Here is a 25,430-nt window from a genome sequence, read left to right on the forward strand (position 1 = left end):
CTAAATCTTTTCTTATTTCTCTGTAGAACAGCACGTGATGCATCTATGCAAATGTCCTCTTAAACAAATAAAAACTACTTTCAATGTTGCCAGTTTAAGGCCTTACAGATGCTACTGTTGTACTAATGGTAAATTTTGTTGTTAACTGAAGATTTGGTGTAAATTTTATCCTAGATTTGACATCACGAGAAAAAGTAATTTTGTTGGGGCGAAATATCGCACAAAATCAAATTACGGTTTAAAGTAATCTTGCTGCCGAAATCCGAGTTTAAAGTTCGGTATGAAATGGCTATGAATTCTGGGCAGAAATGCGTGTTCTCATAAAAATTAGCATTAATAAAAATTAGTATGAAACAAACAAAGTTACAAACATGCAAAATATTTTGTAGTGAACAAAAATTTAAATAAAAAAAAATTAAATTAAATAATTAAAATTTGTTTATGAATTCAAGTATGGAATAGGTAACGAGTGAATTTATTATTTTGGATGAAATAGTTTTTTGTTTGATTTTTCTTTGTTTTTCTAAATAAAATTAAAAACTTTGGACTTTTGAAGCATCTTTTCTTTAACAGTCTTGTGTGCAAGAAAAATAACACGAGAAACAATATTACTGCATTGATATATTTTTTGAACATGTTCGCAGTAGAATTAGGCCGATACATTGCTTCGAATTCGAAAAAAATGTACTAAATGAGTACACAAATGGAAAACAATTTTGAGATCTATCATGCGACAGATCATCAGTACCTTCCTACAAATGTAAAAACGAAAAGATTGTCAATTCTCAACTGACTACCTAACCAATTACACTTATTTGAATTAAAGATCTGAAATCGCAATATTTTTTTCATCTTAAATTTAAACTTATTTCTGTTTATTTTAAAACTTCGAGTTATTCAAATGACAAATCGAGTTGTTCAAGACAAATTTTTAATGGTGCATTCAATGATTTACAATGATTTAGTTCATATTTGTAAAATCATTTTGTTTTAATAACTTTTATTAAAATAGGCGTGTTCCATTGATACTTGATAAGTACTTTTAAGTATTCTGGGAAACATTTAACGACTTATTTTTGAAAAAAGGCGTTGAATGTAACCAGAAGGAAAAAATGGAATTACATACTGGAAACCAAAAGAACACGCCTAATTTCAGACTATTTACGTACAAACGGTCAAAAATTAGCGTCAAAATATTGCTTGCAACTAAATGTATGCAAAGGGTTTATGCAAAGATTGCCTTATATTTCTTAACTTTTGTTCCTTGATGATGAAGCAAGTAATTATTATTTTATATTTGGGTAGCAAACAAGACATTTTAAATGTCATCAACAATATTTTCATTTATATATAATATATTTATGTATGTATATGTACAAAAAGTAACATTAAAAAGCTTTGTTTTAGCGCTGGATGGGATGATGAATTTTCAAACTATTTTCAAAACTACAAATGAGCTTAATATAGTTAAAAAAAAATTAATGTTAAATGTGCAAGTAGTTTGTTTTTTTTTTTAATTTTTAATTTAAGGTGGGATGAAAAAGGCGCGCGCACAGACAGCATATATAAGGGCGTTTTTTGTTTGAATTGGTTTATTTGTTTAAATAAGACAACATATTAAAAATATGTATATAAAAAAGACTCGCATAATATTAAAATTATGGTAGTAATAAAAGGCATTTTAAAAAGCCAAATTATTGCTTACTTTTTCATGAGCGACCGGACTTTTTTCAAAGTCCGATTGAAGAGGGTTTTCTGACTATTTGAACTTTTACCGGTGTCCTTTGAGCCGGTACTGTAGTTCGATTGGGTATCTTCACGGTCATCTTCGGCCGAGCTGATGCCTTCGGGGCTTTGACGGGACCCAGTGCGTTCAGGTGTAACGGATTGTGAATCTCTGGTTGAGGTTGGCGATGGGTTGGCCAAAGTCTTTGATGACTTTGGTGATGATTCATTTAAGGATTCCATTGGTTCCAAACACCCCCTATTAACATCGGGTGTAGCTGGCGTGGCAAGATTGTGCATGCTTTGAGTGCCCTCTGTTATGCTGGGAACTGTTATTGGAAAATCATCCAACAATTGATCAAGACTTCGTGATTTACGATTTTGTGTATTTAACATTGTGGTTGACTTGTCTCTCTTGAGAACAACCGATTCACAGCTGGCTTCAATTGGTGTAACTGCATCGTTGCTACCAACGCCACCAGTTCCAACATTCTCATCGTCTCCTGAGCCTCCATCCAACAGACCACCCAAACTATGACTTCTAAAACTCGATGTTGGCGAATGCGTCGATGTATTTGGAATTGCAACAGCTGAACTTCGACGTCCCGCTCGATATGGAGAAGTTGGTGCTATCGAACCACTTCCGTTAAAAACCCCATTTGACATATTGCTATTAACGGTTCTGGCCGAGATAGGACTTGATCGATATGGTGGGAATAGAAGATTCCTTTTTGATCCACCACGACCGCCATAAGGACCAATGCCACCCACCGAACCTGCACCAGAGATCACACCGCTACCACCGTGGTGCCCGTTGCCACCACCAAAATATGTGCGGCCCGGACTGGATGATTTACGGTATCTATTTGCCGGATGATTAGCTGCTAGTTTGTGATTAGTATTAAATTTATTATTATTATTATTATTAATTAAATTAGTGTACGTAGACTTGGGGCAATCTAGTCAACAATCAGGACCCGATCGCCCCGTTGTTGTTGTGTTCGAAGGCCCACCTTGTCCACCGTTTGTTCCTTGACAGTTGTTGCCCGAACCGTTGCTATTTCCACTGCCCGCACTGCATCCGCCATTTGTGCCAACTGTACTGCCTCCACAACTACTAACGCCTGTCTGATAATCGGAATCGTTACTGTGCATTCTTTGGTATGTTACCGAAGCAGATCCCGGTGTGCTAGGCGCCACTCCAATTCGATCTGGATTCTTTTCGCCACGCATGAATCTAACAAAGCAAAGAATATTCATCCAGCTCTAGAACATTTAGTTGGGGTTTGTTACCTTTCTAGTTTATCGATGCAAGCGTCCTGGTAGTCATGTATCCATGTGACTCCATTGAAATGGCAAACACTGCGCATATCTTCTGGAAGCATTTCGGCCTCGGGCCAACGGAAGTTATCAATAATTGGGATAATGTTGCAATTTGAGTTGAGAGCTGCAACAATTTCCTAAAAACAAAAGTTTGTTAGAACTGCTTCTTATCAAAACCTTATTTTAACTGCACTTACCCTGTGCACCCAATCCTTTCCATCATAGTCTTCTACGCATCTTTCTAGGGCATTTGGAGTTAATACTAAAATGAAATGTTTTGCCTGTCTGATGCTGTTCAATAAGCCATTATCGAACTTTCCAGCTTCAAGTCGTTCAACATCAATAAACACAGAAAATCCTCGAAGTTGTAAATGGACCTACAAAAATCATAGAAAATAACAAACACTTCCCATGTTTCTGAGGGGTTTTAAAAACTTACTTTTAGAAGACTGGCCAATTGTGATCCATTTGACCGCCGATAGCTAACAAATACATCAAGAGTCTTGGCCATATTTTCTTCCGAAACACTCTGTAAGGAATTCTCAAGCGATTTAACTGCATTTAGAATCCTAAATCTATGAATCGAATTGTGGATACCACAATCTGCTAACAACATATCTTCGTTCAATTGTCTCAGCGAGGATTTATCAATTCCAGCATTTAACATGGCATAAGTGTAGGTGCAGTACTCGGGCCCAATTTCGTTCAAAAACTGGCACATTTTGGCACAGTCTTTCGATGAGTAGTCGGCCATTTTTTTCAAATTTTGTAATTCACGTGCGAAACGTTTTCTTAAAATACCGTTCGAGATACCAATATCATCGCGAAGATTTTCTTCGTTAAGTTTAAGTAATAAATCACCATCTACCTGTGAATCAACGAATTGCTGCTCGAAGGCAGCAAATCCAATTTGTTTAACCCATTCTTGGACATCTGTAACAGACCACAATGGGACTTGTTGTGATAGCTTATGTGGAACGGTTTCACCGATTAGGCGTAATGCCTGAGCGGCAAACTTTGAAGCTATGGCATTCGGACAGCTTGCTACAGTTTTCAATGGTTCTATGGCACCGATTTCTCGGAAGATTTCAGTGTTTCCTTGTTCTTTCTTAATACCGGCTTCCATACAGAAATGGAAAGCTGCTAAATTTCTGGCTTCTTCACGATTTGAACTTAAAACTGGAACTAATCGTTCAAGCCAATGTTTGCTTTGACCATGTGCATGTGCTAAATTTGACTTTGCGAATTCTGAGGGATCATGAGAGGTTACAAACGGTTCTACCAAATCCAAGGTACCAGACTTTAAGACCTCGGCTTCGATTTCCTTATTGGCAACTAGCACTGCAATGGCTAAACACGCGTAATACTTAATATTGTCATCATGATGGAAAGCTAACGGAAACAGCCACATAGGGACTTTCCGATTTATCATGGCTTCTTGATTTTCTGCTCCACCATACAAAGATAGATTGGCTAAAGCACTAGCACAATGTCTCAGAGTTTCAACATCATTGGTTCGGCATTCGAAAAGTACTGCATCAAGACCGCCTAGACGAATCACATCATAGCAGGTACCTTCACTGTGTTTGAAGAGATGTTCAAGAATTCCGGTACCAACTCTTGAATGTTGAGTGTCGGTATTTTTTGTACACACGCATGCCACTTTAACAACTTTATCAAGCCCATTATCTACAACGTGCGTCCTGTTTTCTGTCGTCAAACACTGCTCGAGCAGACGTGCCGAAGAAAACTGTACAGCTTGATCTTTTTGCATGCAATTCTCCATCAACATATCCAAACCGCCACTTACTCGCAGCGAATTACACAAACTATAACCAAGCTCATGACCATGAGTTGGTACTGCCCAAGCATTTTGTATAACTTTATTGATGGTATCCAAGTAGACAGGCTTTTCGTGTGGATTCGTTTCTTTCAGACTATTAACAAATTTCTTGAGAAAAGTTGAATATTTACTTTTGGCACTTTCAATGTCACGCAAAGAACTGCCAGATGTCAAGGATCTCAAGTCGTCAAACTGTAGATCAGACCGAATTAGACCATTTGAGGACATTTGTGATGATGATGAGATCGTATTGGTTGCCGAACTTGACACACCTCTGGTTGTGATGGTATAATTTGATTGTGATGCTGAGGATACTTGTTTTTCTTGGTTGATAATACCACCATTTGTTGTCATTGTTTGACTTTTTTGCTCTTGTGAGATTGCCTTTCGTTCGGCGCTAAAACTGTCACCTTGGACTTTTATACTTGCGGCAGCTACATTGTTGAAGCTTTGTTGGGTAACATCGCCGGTACGCAAGGATAGGGCTTCCTGAAAATTGTCAAAATAAAAATTGAAAGTTAGTTTGAAGTAATTTTAAGATTGACATAGGTATTTGATCTTTTTTCAAGGTTTCAACTTTAAAACCTAAACAAAACACACTTTGGTAATTTTGGTCGGAGATACCATTTTAAAATTTATTTTTTGAAACTGGTTAAAAGAAATTACAAGACGTCAATGAAAAACCAATATCTGTTGTAAACTGATGTTTTTTCTTAGGTTCCAAAGAAAATTACCCCTAGTGATAAGGTTGTCAAACAAAATTAAATGAGAAATAACAGTAGATGCATTTTACGTATTGGTTCTAAGTGCTTTTAGTTTAGTGTTTCTAACCCTAGTTCACATAGAAAAGCGAGAAAAAAAAAAAACAATTTTATAAATATATCACGTCCAATTGCGATTTCACACTCTTCTTTTGAAAAGTTTGTAAACAATCTCTGAATCATGGGAAATACATACTGACGGAATGGTTATCTCAAACTACACATGTTGTTTTTTTTTTCTTAATGAGTCATTATGAAAGGTTAAAGATTTCTGAAGACTTACTTATTTTTTTGGAACATAGCAAAACAGTTAATAAATATATTTTTTTATTTTTAACAAAATAAAGCCCAACGCCAGAATTACGTGTTCAAAGTCAGGCGCAGAGCTTTGTTGAGTGAGAGCTTTGATGCTTCTATAGGAAATACAAATAATTAATAAAGTGCATCGGACTTGACATTGAAATATAATTTTTTCTGAAGGAGGTGGTGTAAGCTTATACCCGAGAAAAATGTAAATAATATCAATGTACTTACATAAATAATTAAAATTAGAAGAGAACTTATTCTTCATAAATTTAATGATGTCACTACGAGTGGTATAGTTTTATGAGTTTTTAATGACTTTAAAATATTTAACGCATTATTTTTAAATGTTTCATAAATAATGAAGAAAAAAGAGTGTTTGATTTAAAAAGATTTTAATGAGACTATTTTCTCTTTAAAATAGTTTAAAAAGATAGTAAAATACTGAGTACCAATAAAACACGGCTGATATTTTAGTTTTTATCAGTTTAAGTCCATCTGTCTCGGAAAAAAATATAAACAAATAAGAGAATATGTTTCAAAAATTCGGCATCACTTTTTGTATTGTTTAAAGAAAACCTTACATACTACCTAATTTTCTTATAACGATTTAATTGTTTTTCTTTTATGAAATAAATATAATCCAGTCAAATAAGGGTTTCACCTCGGAATGAATGCTAATAGAAATTTTTTTTTGGCTCAATATCTTCGTTTTGGCATTCTATAACATACCAAGTCCTTGCGGACATGAGATTTTTTTAGATTTTTGACATAAGTTAAAGAATATCCAAACAAAGATAGAAACAAGAAAATTAGCACTAATTCCAAGATTGTACCAGGATGTTTTTTAGTGCATATCCCAAAATTTCCCCTTTTCTCAAAAAATACTAATTTTTCATAGATATGAATGTTTTTTTTCATTGCATTGTTTTGATTGTTAATGATAATGGATATGAAAACCTTCATGCAAAATTTGGTGTCTCTACCATAACTTTTAAGGGTGTTTCGGTAGTAAGTTTGCAACTGTTATAATAATATGGGTTGACAGATGAAAAACAGGTATAACTTTTTTCAGAGACGTCAGATTGCCTTAATTTTAGATTTTTTGGCATCAGCATACCTCGAAGTCATGTATCATATGTGTATAATAATACCATTGTCTATTTATTGTTAATTTTGAAAATCTCCATTTCGCGCTTTGATCTTGAAAATCGCGACTTGCGGACATGAGATTTTTCTAGACTTTTGAGGTATGTTATAGAATGCCAAAACGAAGATATTGAGCAAAAAAAATTTCTATTAGCATTCATTCCTAGGTTTACCCTTTTTTTCACCTTATTTGACTGTATTAATAAAAAAAGTTTATCTATTGCAATTTCGCTTTCAAATAAACTTTACCCGTTAAATAACAATTATTTTTAGGCTAGATTTGACCGTGTTTTTAGGAGTGACTTAGTCCACTTTCATAATTTAGGGCACATATATTTTGAGGAAAGTAATTTTAACTTTAAAAAGTACGTACTTTTATTTAAGTAACTTTAAAGTTAATTAAATAACTAAATAATAGTTGGTTTAGCTAAAATATCCAAATTTAAAGACACTATTGTACTTACAACGAGCTCAAAAGTTACGGGGGTTGAAAAACGAGAAAAGGACATTTTCTTCGATTTTCAAGACCCGAAAAAATCTGTTTAATGACAAAATAAGTTGACTTCAAATATTAAGTTTTATCTAATATTAAAGCTTACATAGATAACATACCTACATTTTTGAAACAAAATTAAAAACGAGCTTAAATATTTTTGAAGTCATCGCATGGAAATGAAAAAAGGTGGGAAACAGGCGAAAAGCTCTTCGGACTTTAATAGTAAACGAAACTTTAGAACACACATCATTTATGATTGTATTTAGCAACAAACATTTATACAAGGAGAAAAAAGGGCACTTTGAAATATAATCATCTAAAATCCCACCACCTTAAAACAATAAGATGTGCGCTTAAAATTAGTGGATTCCACATGAGCTCTGTTAAATTTAAGGTGAACTTCATTTCATTTTATAGGTCGTTTCAAATCAAAAGTCCCATGGAAAATTGAGCAAAAATAAAAAAAACTCATTCGCTTACTGGAAGGAAGAATTTATGAGGCAGCTGAACTTTTTCTAAAATTACGATAAAATAATGAAGAACAGTTCTTGATATCCCTATTTTAATTAATTTATCCGTCTGTGAGGATCACTGGATTAGCCTCAGAAAGCAGAGGCAAGTCTCCCGGGCTTGCATCACTCCATATCCGCGGACAATACAAAAAAACATACAATTATTTAATTATTTATTATTTGAAGGCAGTTGGGATAACTTTGCCGAAGATATTATTATAGGACTAGGTGAATATGGACCAGAAATGTCCAGTTTATATGATAGCAATTCATAACTTAAAATTCTATTCACATCTTTTCATTTGTATAATTGCGCAGTAAATATCTTATTTTTATTTTTCAATTATTTTGGAGTCGTCACCATAGAAATCATAAATAAACAAATTCAGATTTTTCATTTGCTTATTTTTTTCTCTAGCATTTCTTTCATTCAAACAAGCATAATTTGTTGTTATTTTTGAGTTGATTTGTCGCAATGAGCCAATAAAATTGAGTTTTTTGTTTTTTTGTTGTCAATTTTATTGGAAGGGTGAAAATAAACTCTGAGTCAGGACTTTTGATTTGAAACGACCTATAATGTGAATTTTCATCTTAAAAAAACCGACAAAAAATAAAAATTTAAAATTATAATCAGACTTTAGCTTTTGTTTAAGTTTATCATACTTATTTCCAACAGTGAGATTGCACGATAGTAAAGAATTCGCCTAGTGATCCAACAATTGTAGGTTTCATCCCTAGTTCTTTTGTTTTTATTAAGTGCAAGTTCTTTTGTTTTTATTAAAATGTTTTCACATAAAAGTCATCTTAGCAAAAAACCATGCAGATACCCGCTTAATTTAATGTGGAATCCGCTGGTTTTTTCTTCGTGTAGCAATTCTACTAAGTGACTTTAAAATCTTAGGAACTGATTAATAATTATTTTGAAATTTCTATCGAAAATATCAGCTTTTTTTCGATCAGTGTATTTTAAATATTTTAAATTTCATCATCTTGCGTTTTCGTAAGAATGAATTTTATAAATGAATAAATGAATTTTATAAATTTATTTTTTAAAAAATTTTCTACAATAATTGGCTCTGGCTCACTTCATAAGAAGTTAAAAGATTTCATAACTATTGCAACTTTTCTTTAAAAAAAATTTTGAAATTTGTTTTTCGATGTAAAATGTAAAAAATAAATATTTTATGAAAAATTTTAAACACCTGTGATATAAGAAAATACTATTCCTGGAACCTAGGTGGCCAACTTTTTTTTTAAAATATGCGCGTCTAAAGGGAATTTCATAACGGTAATAGTTTTTATCGTATCTAGAGTTATTAGGAAGTTATTGCTTATTGGTACTAAAATGCAAAAAAAAAACATGTATTAATTTAATAAATTAATTTTACTGTATCATAAGTTTTTTTTATTACTGCATACATTTTTGAAAATTCAGTTGAAATTCGATTTTGAGATTTTGGGGATTTTTTTCACAGTTTCCAGTATTATTTGATTGTGAATTAAGTAATTGTACTTTTTGAACAAACGACAACTTAAATTTTATATCAAAAAATATAAAAAAGCTTTGCTACGGTTGCTAGGCACTTTTACTAAAAAAAAACTCTACAAACTTAAAAATTGTAAAAATTGAAATGAAAATACTTTGTATTTCACAAATTATCACTTTTAATTCTTTTCAAGGTAAACACGTTGAACATTTATTTATTTTAACAAATATAGTTTTACACTTTTATTTTTATTCACGAGTTAAAATAATTTCTGTTTTCAATCTTGAAGAGCCCTCAAGAACTTATTCAACATAACAATAGCTATGCCCCCCTTTAATATTAAAAGAAGACTAAATCGTATTGTCCAGTGTCTCAATACTTGACTAGACCAGATAAAAAACATTTCTGATGAAATGATGACACAGATAAAAAAATTATCGGTCAGTTTTTTTTTATTAATATTCTAAAATAAAAAAAATAAAAACAATACGTAATTAAGAGACAACAGTTGATTCTTGATTAATAATTTGAATTTAAAATTTCTAAAGTGCTCTTATATTTGCATAGTGTGAGTAAAGTTTTGCTTTTGAAGTTATGTCATTCTTATTGAGACAAATCAAAGAATTATTTGTTTAGCTTATTAATTGATAAGGAAACTTGATTTTCTATTAAATAATAATAAAAATATTGACAAGAAACAAGTTTATTGATAATAATGAACACTTTAAAGAGTACAGATTAAAATGAAGCAAACAATAAATTATGGGCTGACAATCAGTTTTACTATAAGAAGAATAATGTCAATATACATAAGAAAAACTTTAAGGAATTATCCCTGATTGAGATTAAACTGACTGTTGAAACAAACTTGCATTTAAGTTGAAAATTTGATTTGTTTTAAAACTAAAAGTGAACAAAATGGAGGTGAAATCTTAAACAAAAAATTCTTTACCGATTGTTTTTCAACTTCAATTGGAATATCTCGAACGGTATGTTTTCTCATATTGCTATTGTTACTTCCTGAAGATAATGGCGGCGACGAAGAATGCTTCCTTCCACTACGCGACGAAACCGAAGATGGCGGCGATGGCGGCGGCGATTCACCCGGTGTAAATGGACTCTCGACAATTGTCACACGCGGACTGAACGGGCTTCCGCGTTCACTTTCATAGCGCGACCTTGAGCTGCTGCTACTAAATTCAGATCCGGATAATGGCGGCGGCGATAACGGCATTTCAACAATTGGACTAGGTGATCGCGTCGGAATAAAATCAGATTGTCCGCTCGATCGAAAAATACCTTTGCGAACACCCCACGGAACATTGGTTGACATTCTTTAAATTCAATTTGCTTGTTTTTAATTAACTTTTTCTGTTTACCGTTACTTAATTAAAAATCAAAACAATCAGGTATTGCTGCTATTATTATAATATTGTCGTCAATAGAAATAAAAACAAAAAAATGATAGACAGAAAGTTATAAAAAACCACAATATCACTTGTTCCGAGATTAAAAACAAAAATTTAAATTTAGCATCTGCTATGAATTTTATTTTTAAACAAATTAGCTAATGTTGATAAAATTTATTCTTCTCGAATTTTGAAAAATATATAATTTTTTGTTTTTGTATAAGCACCAACCACGCTCCTCTCGATTATATGCGAAGCAACGCGAAGCTTGCAAATAACAATTCGACTTGCTGACTGACAGCTTGTATAGATCACGAAAAAAATAGTCAGTTTTTCCACCGCACACGCAGAATAACTCACTGCGCATAAAATATGCAACTACCTATACAACTAAAGAGCGATAAAATTAACATACACAAGTTCTTAATCGAATATTTCTAATTAACAAATGCTTCCTAGAAAAGAGAGAAGCTAAATGCGAGAAAACACTACAAAAATATCAAAAAAGTTTCTATTTATACGAGTCACAAACATCAGTTTGACAGTATTCGACCATTCAATGATAAATAAGGGTTCAAAATGTCACAGAGTACATTCAATAGCACATATCCGGGTGCTATTGTACTTTTTTATTTATAATAATCTTGTTTTTTTGAAAAAATGCACTTTGTATAGTCAAATATATGTCGTTTATTTCGTATTTTCTTTGACGTCTTCTTTTATATAAAAGGTCGAATCGTATCTATATTTAAATATTCTAGTTTATACAGTTTCGTCAATATATGATTTTTTTCCTTCTAATTTTTAGAGGAGCGCGCGCTCAAGGCAAACACAACTGCTCGGTTCGGACGAACAATACGCGAATGAAAACAGCAGAGATTTCGAAATATTTGTACGCTCTTCGAAATCATACGTTTTTGAAAAAAAGCCTGTGTGGTTTTTTGTTCAAATTCTCTTTAAGTAAATGGAAAAAGTCAAAAATAGATTAAGAAAATGAAGAAAAAAAAAACATATTTCAAAAGCTCAATAAATCGTATCAATCGATTATATAGGCGCATTTCCTAGAAGCTTGAAGAAGTATGTTTTTCCCCCCCAAAAAAAAAACTTTTTAAGAATTTAGTTTTCTTTAATATTGGCATTCATTTGTATGTTGTTTTTTTTTTTTTTTTTACAAAAACAGGTGCTTGAAAAAACAGGAAAACACTTGTTTGAAGGTGAAAACAAAATGATATATGAGTTGTTGAAAAATATTTATAAGGCAACAAATTATATTGAAATTTTTAAAATTACGGTTTTTTTTGTGCGTTTAAAACGTTACAATAGAGAATAAGATGCTATCAAAATGTTGAAAGAAAAGCAATAAGAACCTTAATTACAAAATCACATATTCTCGAAACTTTACCAAAAAGCGTTTTCGGATACAATATGAATTTTTAAACATATTTGGAAATTGATAGTGTTAATACAGAAATTGAAAATTTGTTTGTTTTTATGTAAAATATAGAGAAATTTAAAATTTGTTATAGGAAGTGCACATGATTTCATCAAAATCAGTGCAGAGGCATTGTTTGTTTTTATGGCATGAATCGATAAGGGTCTATTAAAATGCTTAAACCGAAATTCTCTCCATTATTTTTAGCGGAGTTATGCACAAAAATCCAGTTTTTGGAATAATCTAAGCAAATTGCTAATTTTTCAACTTCAGTATATCCTACGACAAAAAAAAAAGAAAATAATTGATTGTAATAACATTTTCCATCCTATGATTGTAATAACCATTTTTTTTTTTTTAAACAAATATTTAATAATACCTATTTTATTATGCAAACGGTGAAAGTTAAGGTAACACAAATTTTCTACAATTTATAATAAAATTTAGCTCTCTGCGACCAACGAGAGACGAGAAATTCATTTTTTTTTAAGAAAGCTCCAAATTTGTAACGAATAACATGTGACAAATCATCTATTTAATAATAAGTAAAAATACAAACAATCCCTCTCACTAAGAACAGATTATTTTTTCTTAAAAAATGAATTTCTCGGCTCTCATTGGTTAAAAAAAATATTTGTAAATCCAAAAAAATTTTTTTTTGCAAAATTTTTCATTTATACTCTAAATTGTATAAATGCTTTGGCATGACAAATTTTGATGAAATTGAATAAGTCGTTTGGGAGAACTTCAGATTAAAACAAAACGGTTCTATGGCAGGTACCCTTAACAATGATTTTCGAAAAAAAAATGGTTTCATTAACATTGTCTAACAAAATTTTTGGAGCCGTTTTTGAGAAAATTAAACTTTTCTAAATTCATATGTGACAGGTTCAGCAATTAGTTCTAAAAGCAATTCTGGATGGTCTATTTTATTATCTTCTATTTTTTGAACCATTTGTTAACGATACCTTTATCCTAACCGTTTTCTTGATTTTTGACTTTCTCCTAAATGATTTAGGCCATTTCAACGAGAACTTTCATACAGGAGCACAAAAGTAGCTGTAATACCTACTATTTTTTTAATTTACAAAAAAAGAATTTTAAAAAAATTTTTCAAAATTTAACTTTTATTTAAAAAAGCATCTAACAATTAAAAAAAACCTAAAATTCCTTGTTATACAAAAAAAAACATATAGTTTACTAAATTTGTAGGTAAATCAATTTAGAAATGTGTTTTCGTAAATTTAAAAACAATTTTCTAATATTTTGTTTTTAAATTTCTTTCAAAATTAGAACTTAAATTCAATAAAAATTATTCAAGTGAGTGTATGAAAAACTAAAACTCTCAAAGACACTTCTCCTACAACAACAGTTTCGTGTGACTGATTCTTGCATTTAAGCTTATAAAACTAAAAAAAAAAAAATATTAAAGTAATTTTTGTTAAAAATACAAATTCTTCAAAAATACAAAATTATTTAATCTTAAAGAATAATGTGCTTAATTTTTTCCTAACGAGATAAAATAAATTGAATCACTAAAATGTATGAACAAAAATCTTAATGTACGTCTTTAACAATGCGAACCATAACAGTAAGAGAGAACAAAGAACAAAGGACCTAGTAGTGTAATTTATTTTATGTAGAAAAAAAAGTAGGTACAAATAAAAATAAGCTCCAAATAGCTTTTATTAATTTTGAACTGCCTATTGTAAATTTTGTAGTAAAATTGAAGATAAAGGAAATTGCGTTTTGAATGAGAAAAAAGATGCATGCGCTTTAAATATTGTTTATCTAAAATGCCGGTTGGGGTTTTCTCACATTGCAAATAAAGTTTGTACGTATACATTGTACATATATTATATCAAATTAAGTCAAGTAAAACATGTCACGAAAAACTGATAACAAGAAGTTTTTACTTAAAATTCATTATCATATTTTGGAAATTTACATTTTTATTGAATTAAATAAATGATGTATGATTAATTAACATTTTTAAAACATATGTTTTACATTTTTCTTCATAAGCACACATTTCAATTTTCATACGTACGAAATTATTTAAAAAATTGGTTTCCATTTCTTTCTAGCAGCAATAGGAAACAATCATAATAAACGTGCATTCTAAACGTAACAAAAGTAACAATTTCATCAGAAAAAAATTGAAATTTGTTAGAGGTGCTGAATCACAGTATTTTTTTTATTGATTTTATTATTATTGAATTGTTATAGAATAGAATACAGCATTTTCTAAACCCACATTGAAAGGTCATCCAAAATACAAAATAATTGAATTGTATTTCTTAGAAAATAGCTTATGTACATATAAGATTTTGTTGATTGAAAAGAACGTGCTTTTTCTAATAAATTGAAAAAATTTCAAAAGAATAAAATATTTTCAATTAAAATATTTGCAAATGTTATGAAAACACCGGTAGACAGAGTATTTTTTCTTTTTTTCTTAATTAAAATAGTGATAACAATATTCTAATAAAAGACATGACACGTTCTGTCAAAAAAAAAAAAATAACATTTTGTTGGACATAATCCAAAATGCCGAAAAGCTTGGAAAATCATATTAATTTTTATTTTGAACTTAGTTTCAGAGATTTTTTCACAATTCTACGTCACTAATAATATTTAATGACGTATCGATTAAACACGTGCACTTAGAAAACAAGTGGAAAATTTAAACAAATTGTTTGGTTTTTTGAACTTTCATATAGAATGGTTGGCAAAAAAACTTAAAATAAAAAGAAAACATGTCAAAATATTATTAATCACATTTTGGTTGTTTTTTTTAAGCCCTGAAGTATTATTGACAGCTGAAATATTGGTTTTAAAGAATTGTTTTTTTGTTTTTTACTTGATATTTTATATTTACCGAGAGTTTTTGAAAAATTGATTTACTGTGTTTGCTTTTTTGTTGTTGTACAGATGACGTAGCTGGTAAAAATTTCACAGACGTTGCCGCTACCGCGGGAAAACACTTTGAAAGTAACATTTTATCTGAAGTTTAAGTATTAAACTAAGCAAATAATTCGTACATTTTCACACAATTTTGCATAAATTAATTAAATATAGCTTAGAAAATCGATAAATTAAGAAGCTTTTATTTGGATAAAACAAACTGCCTATGTAAGTTAATTAAATGTGCTCATATTCCCATCTCTTTAACAAATAAGGTCTGCAAGCAGTCCTCCGAGTAGACTACTAAAAAAAAGTCCCCACAAAAAAGTGAAAGTTATATGTGGTTGGATTTTATCTTTTGCCTTGAAAAAAAGAGGGAAATCACAGGGACGTGTGTAGGGAGTTTATTTTTTTCTATTTAGCTACATGAAGATATAAATGTATATATAAAAAAATAAAGCTATGAGAGGGTTGGATTTGCGCAAAATGATTGTTGTACGGTAAGGACAACACTCCTTAAAGTCTAAGAATGTTAATGGGCTTTGTTTTTGTTGTAAGGAAAAGAGCTTCCAGTTCACTTAGGGAATTTCAGAAGCTTTTAGCCTTTTTTTTATTTTCATTTTTATGGAGTGGTGTAGGAGCTTAATGGTATTTCCATGGCGTGTTTTTTAACTTGATCTCAAACAAAGATAAAATGGAGTGTGTTTCTGGGAATTATAAATGTTAATTTTAATGTCAAATGCATTTGTTATAACGACCATTGCAAATTGAGTTAGATTATTTGAAAAGTGAAAATCAATACATTTTTATACAAAAAAATGTTACTCATACGCCATACACTTATTTGCTGTTTATTTGTATTAAGTCTCTAAAATTGAATGGTGGCGCCACAAATCTGTTATTTAAGTCTTTCTGAATGATAAATCTGTCTGCTCTAAATAAAAGGATTTAAAAAGATGGACAAATGACTGGTACGGGGTGGTTAGTTGATCCAAATTATACATCACATTTCATGAAACAAAACTGGTGATAATTTCAAATTAAAAGAATTGAAAACCATTAATTACTTCAAAATGAATGGTTCTAGACACACAGTTTGAAATCGGATGAGAGGAAATTACATTAGACGCGGAAGCCAAATCAGTTGGGCATCTTGGACTTTATACACGCCTTTTTAAATTAAGATGAATATTGAATTTTCCAAATTAAGAAATTCTGCCTAAATAAAAATATTTGGAGCTAAAATCAGAATGATGCTAAGACTTATTAATCAAAAATTACATTTAGACACAAAGCTACGTGTCAATTTGAGTTGAACTCAATTTTTTGAAGGTTTTGCATTTCCTTGAAAAATAAACGTTCAACAGAATCAACAAAAATATAATTTAAGAAAAGTAAATTTTTAGTGCAAAGTCAAAACTAATGTTTAAGAAAGAAGGAGATGATTCTAGCAGACTAATCATCATGTTGGCAAACGAAACATTTTAACAACAGGAAACAGGTCTAAAAAACCTATAAAAAGGCCATATAGAGTTCAAACCTGGTTGAGCTTTTTATCAAAACAAAAGTAGAACATTTGAGTTCGATGTTATTTTTTTTTTCAATTTAAACTAAAAGTTATAGTAAACCTAAACGAATTCGTTCAAAAACAATTAATTTTTCTATCTAAATTTATATGTCTATTAAATTATTCGAAAACACTTTCATAACTCAAAGATAAGTCTGCAATGTTATTTTACGGAAGATAATTCCACGTGATAACGTCATAAGAAAATAAAAACATGGTGCAGTAAACAAATTCTACAGTCTTACATCCTATATCAAATATATTCTTGATTCTATGAAGTGGTCAAAATTCTTCAGTTACATTTTTTGGTCGACGAAACAATATTTGGTTCTCGTATTGTGGTCAGTAGAATTTTCTACTGTGGTTTTTTGGAACATTATATTTTTCGCCAGAAATGAAAAGACTTAGCATATTTATTAGTAGCTTTCAAAAATTTAATTATTCTGACATATTATATGCACTCGGATATGGATATAATTTTAGTCCCAAATCTTGTGCTAAAATTGTTATCCTAAACATTTTTATTTTTAATTTAATTTTATTAACGAATTAATGAATGCGAAAGTGAATGTTTGTCCTTAAAACCATAATATTACTTAAAAAAGACTAAAATATTTACTTAACACCAGATTTGGTATCTTTGGATAAGATTTCAAAATTAAATTAAACTTTTTTTATGACCTTTCTAGAAGAATGTTAATATTTTTTGAAAACATTTTAAAACAAAAGTTTTTTGAGTTAACGTCAATCTTAAAGGAAAATATCGGATACCTAACTTAAAAAAAAAAAACTTAGCAAACCTGAACAACAGCAGCATTTTCTTCTGTCTTAACTCCGTCTACTTCCAGTCTATTTCTCATAGCAGAAGCTGCTTTGGCCTCTTTGTAATCAATATCACCAGCCTGCAAACGTTTGCTTAAGGCCATATTACTAGTGGCTTGTTCCGAACTAAATCCATCTGTAATAATTTTAGTTTTCGATTCGGTTTTTGATCGTTTCTCTTCAAATTTGACTGTATCGACAGTTTTAGAAGATCCACTCAAACCATTTGTCAAGGCATTCTTGGAAGCACTAACTAAATCCATTTTAAGATCATGATGGTCATCTTCACTATCGGGAAATGTTACCAACGGTTCACCTACTGGACTATCAACAAGATTTTCGATTGATGAGCGAATTCTAGTTTAATAAAGAAAATGAAATTAGAAAGAAGGATATTAAACAAAAAATTGAAAAATTTTACTTCTTTTGAATTTGATCGAGTGTTGCTGATGTACTATTCATCTTTAAGTCATTTAATTTTTGTGTTGCTGTACAGCTCATTGCAAGATCATTTATTTCAGACATTGAATTTTTGATTTCACTTAAATCACGTTTAAGGGCGGTAGCTTTCATTTCAGACGTTGATGATGATGACGACGATGATGAGGATGTAACTTGATGTAAACGTTGGGATTTCTTTTCAACACGTGTCGTCGTACTGCTACTATTGACAACCTGTAATTTAAGAAAAACAAAACAAAAATTATTAGTTAAGATATTTAAAATGTTATCATAAATTAAAAATAGAAAAATTATAAAATAAAATAGTAATAGAAAAAAATCTATCTATGGACTTATTACCATACTCATACGTTTGGGAAAGATTTTAGAAATTTTCAAGCTATTTTATTAGAACCACTTGGTTTGAAAAAAGACTGATTAATTCAATTAAGATCGCTACCAGTAAAATACACTCGCTTTGGTCACAACGTCTCAAATCAAAGAAATCGATTATGAATGACCATAGTTTCTAATTCTATTTTAAAACATGACTTATATTTAAAAGTCTTATTTTATTCTAAAAGAATGGAAATTTTTGACAAAAAAATATAATTTAATTCAGAAAAGAAAAAATAAAAGTGTTGCAAATAAAGATAAACAAATTTGTGGGACTATAAAAAGAACATTTTTTTTTCAAATTGAAAAATTATCATGTAAATTATTATTAGATGAAAAGAATGAGTTTTATGGTTTTGTTTTAATATCAAAAAAGAGTAATTTGTAGGTATTTTGTTTTAACAACAAACTGCCAAGGAGACACGTAATATTTTATCGATTTTAACTTGGTATAACTTATATTTAAAATATACGGACTCATATTAATGATAAGGTCAATAACCGTTTTTATACTACGTTTCCACCTACGCTAAATCCGAGATTTAGCTAAGTAGATTTAGAATAAATCTCGAGATTTATGCTAAATCTCGTATTGAAAGTAGGTGAAAATCTTGGATTTAGGGTGGGTGAACCTAAATCCGAGGTTTAGCGAAGTGGATTTATTCTAAATCTCGAGATTTATTCTAAATTTACTTAGCTAAATCTCGGATTTAGCGTAGGTGGAAACGGTGTATTAGCTCTATGAAAATATATGATATGAATTTTTAAAGGCTTGTAAAATGATTTCAACGTTAGTTAAGGTTCTGGTATCATAATCCGTTGAATGTTTCGCGAAGTAAATGGCAACACAGCTATGTTTGTTACTTCAAAACTTTGGAGGGCGGCTGCTGATTTGCGATTTCAAATTCAAAGTACAAATAATGCATTTCAATTTAAGAAAAATGAAATTTCTCAAGGTCTTAAAGAACACTTGTTTTTGGTAGTAAGCTGGTAAATTTCATAGCTCTTCCCTTCTTTTCAAAATATTTTGCACAATGAATTTTTAAGTTTAGAGTTGAAGCAGTAAATTTGAAGGTAGTTTTCAAAACCTTTTTTTAAGTGTTAACAACCTAGTAAAAATGGAATTCCGCCGCACCACCGCTGCACCATGTCCGCACCACTTTTTGACCGCCGCAAAACCGCTGCACGACGTCCGCACTATTTTAAAAATTTGTTAACTGCCGCACCACTGCTGCACCACGTCCTCACCATTTCATTTTGAAAAATAAAAAAATATGAAAAAAATTTGCTGCACCACCGCCGCACCACGTCCGCACCATTTCATTTTGAATGAAAAATTCCGTGCACCACCGTCCACCACACCACGTCAGCACCATGATCTAAAATTCTATTCTCCTACTTATACAAATGTTTAAAATTGCCAGTTCGTACAAACATGACTTGATGGTCGAGTGGTTAAGGCGTTGGAGTTCTAATTGAAAGTGCTCTGGATACCGTGTGCCGAATTTTTCATTCAAAATGAAATGGCGTCGACGTAGTGCAGACGTGTTTTTTTTTTTTTTTTTAATTTCTATTTTTATTCGGGCAGGACTATTCGCTCTCTTCTAAAATAAATTATAATCACCTAAAACAGGAAAGACTCCCTTAACACTCCCTTAACACAAAATTTTTGAGCAGTAAGGCTGGACGTTTGCTTTTTTTGTTTAAAATATATTTTAACAAATTTTTCACAGCATTTAACCGCAGCGCAAATTTTTGTTTAATAATAATTTTTATTTTAAATATCTCGAAAACGTGAGATTTTACTGAAAACGAATTGAAGTTGAACACAAAAATTTAATTTCACTGACTATGGGTTATCTCATAGTTTTACCCTGGCAAGGGTAAACCCGAGTGATTGAGATAATGAACTAGACAAGACAAGCCATTGGCATTCCGAACATCCACCATTAGACACCCGGACGCCACTGTCACATATTTGTATATGCATACCTCAATGTTAAAAAAATACAAAAATAAAGTCATTATTTCTGCAAAAACGTAATAAAAATTACATGTTCTCGTATAAATTTTTAATTGTAAATCTCTATGTATCCCAACAAAAACAAAAACTTTGTGTTGTGTGTTTTCTAATCTAATCAGTTTAAGTGGTATTTTAATTGCTATTATGGTCATATCTAAGCACATTTTATTTATTTTGATTTTGCTAATTAAATACATAAAGAATTTGCATTCATTACAAAAATATATACAATCATATGTGAACTTGAATTGAACGCAAATAAATAACCCCCTGAATGTATCTTTAGCAACATAATTGACATATTCTAATGCATAAGTCATTCATCAAAGTAATGTTTATTTTTGTAAATATATTTGTAAATAGTTTTTTAAATTTATTTATTTTGTACTTTTCTTACAAAAATGCATTTACAAATAATTTACTTTGATTCTAGATAAAAATAAAAAAAAAAACAAATAAAAATAAAAACATGATTAAAACAAAATTTAAATTAAACCTGTGTATCTATTTTTATATTAATGACTTATAAAGTGTCTATACTTGTACTTTAAGTGAACAGACATCACGAGTAAATACTTAATACAAAATAATAATATTTTGCTGTTACAATGATAATTTTGTTGCCCAGAATATTCTTCCCAATTTTACCTACGCAGATTAATTTTTTTTTTAATTTATAAGATATTTAGATACATTTTTTGTATCCAAAAGACTTAAAGAATAACCATCTTACTAACCTTGCTAGAAGCGTATTTTTTTGGTCAAGTAGGTGAATAATCTTTTTGGAAATCTTTAACTTCCGCTTGGTAATTGTTATTTTTATTTAATATAAGACCACTTTATTAATTGTATCTTCTTTTTTTTTTAAATTTATTTTATTAATTAATAACTTTAATTAATAGTAATACTTTTTTGATATACAAAATTGTTAAAAAATATTTTTATTCGTTCGTTTAGATAAAATATCGTTTTAATTTTCTTATTCTTTTTACAATTTACGTTTTATAATAAAATTAAGGTTCGTTTTTTATGACTTATCGTATTTTCTAGGGGCGCAGACAATTATTATATTGACTAAAATTACAAGATTAAACAAATTAAAATTTACAAAATATAAAATAAATATCTACGCGCACAACAAAAGATAGTCTCTTCGTTCGTTTGACTGATTGACTGAAATGAAATAAGCTTTCAATATTGGCCTAGAGACAACCTACAAGGGGTGCTCTGCTCAGCTAGTACAACATTTTTAATGAAAGAAGCTTTTTTTGCTATTTGAGATCGTGGTGGTGGTGAGCTCAAGTTTTTTTCTAAGAATTCATCATGTTTTTTGTATTATTTTTGTTGTTGTTTTTTTTTTCTATTTCAAATATTTGTTTTGGTTTTGATTCTGTTTTTGCCATGTTTCATGCTTTAACGTGGTGATAGAGTCTATAAATAGTTTTTTTTTTGCATTTTTATACCCACTTATACTTATTGTATATCGGTTTAAATTTTGTATATATTTGTTTGATTAATGCAATCTTCCACTCTTATTGGCGCGTGTTTCTTAAAAATTTGTTTAAATGTATTTCAGATGGTGAATATAGAAACAATTTCCAATACGATCACATTTTTCGATCAGGTGATAAGAAATAATGTGGTGAATTTTTTTGTATTTAGCTTTGTTTTAACGAGATCAGATTAGTAGATATTAGAGAAGGAGGTGGGTTTTTTTCTGATAAAAGCTTGGAGATATATTATTTTTATTACCGGTATTTTTTTCTATCTCTGTTAATGTATTTATTGGTAATCTTTAAAAAATTGGACAAGTCATGCGTTGAATTGATTGATGTTTTGGAAATTGAATAAATTTTATTTTGTGGCATATAGATATTTGCAAACTGAATTTCAAGTGCTTCATTATGCTTGAATTTTCTGTAAAAGGGGCTTGGTTTTCTATTGTTAAATTACTTAGATGAACATAATGTATAATAAATTATAGAATTTCCACAAAAGGTTTGATTGAAAAGGTGCAAATAATTGTCTGTAAAAACAAGCCATTAATTTTTATTTTTTTTTCGAAATTTAGGTATTAAACTTCTTCTGAAATTCATGAGCTCATATGAGTAACCTTAATTGGTTTATTGAATCAATAATATTTATTTATAAGAGATCTGTTAATTTTATTATTAAATAGAATTTTTTTGTGGGTTGAATTTAAGGCAATTAAGAATGAGAGGAAATATTCCACACCGCTTGTATAGGTTTTATGATGAAAAAAATTTCTATTTTTAAAAATGTGACAGGATGACAGGAAGCTTCTTCAAAATAGAAACTTTTGAATATTTTATATTGGACTAATTTATAAAATAATTAAATTCCAAGAATTTGAAAAAAGTGTATTTCTATTTAAATTATTTCAATTAAATAAGTTCACTGGTCATTACAGAAAAAAAAAAGACCGCCCCTTTAAGGTTTGACTGTCTTAAAAACTAATCAAAACAACTTTTAATTTAAATAAAGTAATTTTTCATTAAGTTAATTGCTTACTGTAGGAATTCTCATTTAAAAAAAAAACAATAAAAAATATTATACCAGTGAATTGAATTGTAAAAATCTGTAATTTTTCTAAAATACACAGGAGCCAAAAACTAAGTCAAATCAAAAATTTGGCAGATACGTGTCAAGTTATTTTGTGTTTGCTCTCTAATAACATAAACATTATTTCAAATACCTTTCGTCCTGATTTTTCGCCAATTATTTCTCAAATGTCGAATTTCACGGTTTTGACTTTTAAACGTCCATATCTCGAGTAGGTAGCAGAATTTTTACATTTTTTATCATTTTAACAATATCTATCGATTCCAGTATCAATCTTTTTTCTACCACTTTTTGTTAAGGAAATAGCTATTTGACCTTTTTCTAAATTTACCTCAGTTTCCCTTTCTAAAATGTCAAATTTCTAAAAACCCTGAATATTCAAATATTGACAGATACGTGTCAAGTTATTTTATTTTTTCTAACTTATCAAATAAAAATTATTTAAAAAATCTTTTGTTCTGATTTTTGGTGAATTATTTCTCAAATATCGAATTTGAGTGCCATGACTTTGAAAAGACTATATCTCTAGTTGTTGATTTTTACATTTTTTATTTGTATGTGTGGCTTTTATATATTTATAATATCTATCGATTCCTTTTCAATTTTATTTCTATCACGTTTTGCTTAGAAAATAGATTTTTGCTAAGCAGGGACGCGTATTCAAAAATACGCAAAAATAAACTTTAAGGCTTGGCAATCCTAGCCGTAGCTAGGATTTCATTTCAGGAGGGGTTAGCTCAGACCGAGCAAAATTTTTTTTATATATTGTTACATGAGAGCATAAACGAGCAACAAAATTTTGTAGAAGCCTTCCTAAACCTTATACAAAAAAAATTTCGTAAATATCATATAAAAAAACACAAGATATTATCAATGGTTTTAACAGCCAGCAGATAAATCATAAATTGACTTTTCTCTCTCTGATGAGATTTATGTATTATTTTTTTCAAATTTCTTTGTTTCTTAAAAGTTTTGAAAATTAAAGCCTAGTACGCGACTGAAGCGAAAAGAAATTTTCCATACAAAATTTCGTTAACGAAATCCTGAACGAAAATTTCGTTTTGCTTTTCGTTTTTCAGTACGCAGCTCTAATTCATTTATTTCTTGCTTTAAAAATTATTTTCTGTTGATTTTTCTTGATTTTAAATTAATTTTGAATTTTTTTATTTTGACTTTGACAGAATACGCGATAATATTTTTTCTTTGTTGACTTTGGAGACTTGTAAACTTTTCGTTTGGCATCAGCAGCGTATTAGGCTTTAGTAACTACGCAGCTCTAGGGAAAAATTGGTATTCACTCATTTGTCACTTACTTTTTATTGTCCTGTGCATTTTTCCTGATTCCAAGAGCAGTGTTTTTTCACTTTTAACTTATTTATTTCTTGTGTTAAAAATTATTTTCTGTTGTTTTTTCTTGATTTTTAATTAATTTGGACTTTTTTATTTGACTTTGACAGAATACTCGATGATATTTTTTCGTTAGCATGTTCGTTGTCGACTATGGAGACTTGAACATTTTTCGTTTCTCTTCGGCTGCGTTCTAGGCTTTATGAAAAATGTATTCTCTAAAGATACACTGAGAGAAAAGCCACCATAGAACTATCAATGAAAACCACATTGATTTAACTATTATTCGGAATGATTTTGCGTTGAAGCTGAACATTTTTAAAATCAACGTGGAAAAAAGGTTAATTTTTGATGGTTTCGTATCTTAAAGTCACATAAATCAAAGTAGTTCATCTTTGAAACAACGATGTTTCAACTTCAATTTATTTTTTATCTCAGTTAGGCTGAAGGAACAATTTTCTTGCATTCTCGTTTCTTGTTCATATTCAGCCTAGTTTGCTGTGTTACCACAAGCTTTAACAAGTCAGTAATCTGAATTTGACGAAAAAAATTATTTAGCATACAACTATAAGTATTGCATTCCCAAGAAAAAACAAAAAATGCATAGTTTTTGTGTTTATGTCGTATTATTTCAAAAGTGAGCTCTTTTAGCAAAAACAAATTGTATACTTTCTTAAAAAGAGACAATCAATTTATAATTATCCATTTTTGTGTACGACTTATGGTTCCCACTTATAAGAGGGTTGAAAATTTCATACAAATCAGTAGGTAGATACTTAAAAAAAAAAAATACTTTTTTCATATATTTTATTTTGTTCAAAGTTTTTTGAAACTTAACCGTGACAAAATTGGAGATTTTCGATTTATCACTAAAATATAAAAGCAATCCATCAAGTTCGGCATA

The 25,430-nt window shown here is 29.9% G+C and overlaps 1 protein-coding gene across 8 annotated transcripts in view; it reads right to left on the minus strand.

Moving 5' to 3' along the window:
• LOC129912266 (NAD(+) hydrolase sarm1) overlaps nt 1–25,430 on the minus strand; it is a 92,871-nt gene that overhangs the window by 2,183 nt on the left and 65,258 nt on the right. For 4 of the 8 annotated variants that reach the window (XM_055990444.1, XM_055990442.1, XM_055990445.1 and 1 more), the window contains 7 exons: nt 18,158–18,411; nt 17,715–18,093; nt 3,488–5,380; nt 3,246–3,425; nt 3,019–3,185; nt 2,739–2,962; nt 1,706–2,609 (listed from right to left, as the gene is read on the minus strand). In XM_055990444.1, the coding sequence (XP_055846419.1) occupies nt 1,706–2,609; nt 2,739–2,962; nt 3,019–3,185; nt 3,246–3,425; nt 3,488–5,380; nt 17,715–18,093; nt 18,158–18,411 (4,001 nt within the window). Of the gene's footprint in view, nt 1–1,705; nt 2,610–2,738; nt 2,963–3,018; nt 3,186–3,245; nt 3,426–3,487; nt 5,381–10,551; nt 11,049–17,714; nt 18,094–18,157; nt 18,412–21,333; nt 21,782–25,430 lie in introns of those variants that run through there. The other 4 variants (XM_055990449.1, XM_055990443.1, XM_055990448.1 and 1 more) reach the window with 4 other exon arrangements.

The sequence above is a fragment of the Episyrphus balteatus genome, chromosome 2, assembly GCF_945859705.1.
Source record: "Episyrphus balteatus chromosome 2, idEpiBalt1.1, whole genome shotgun sequence".
In the NCBI taxonomy this organism is placed as follows: domain Eukaryota; kingdom Metazoa; phylum Arthropoda; class Insecta; order Diptera; family Syrphidae; genus Episyrphus; species Episyrphus balteatus.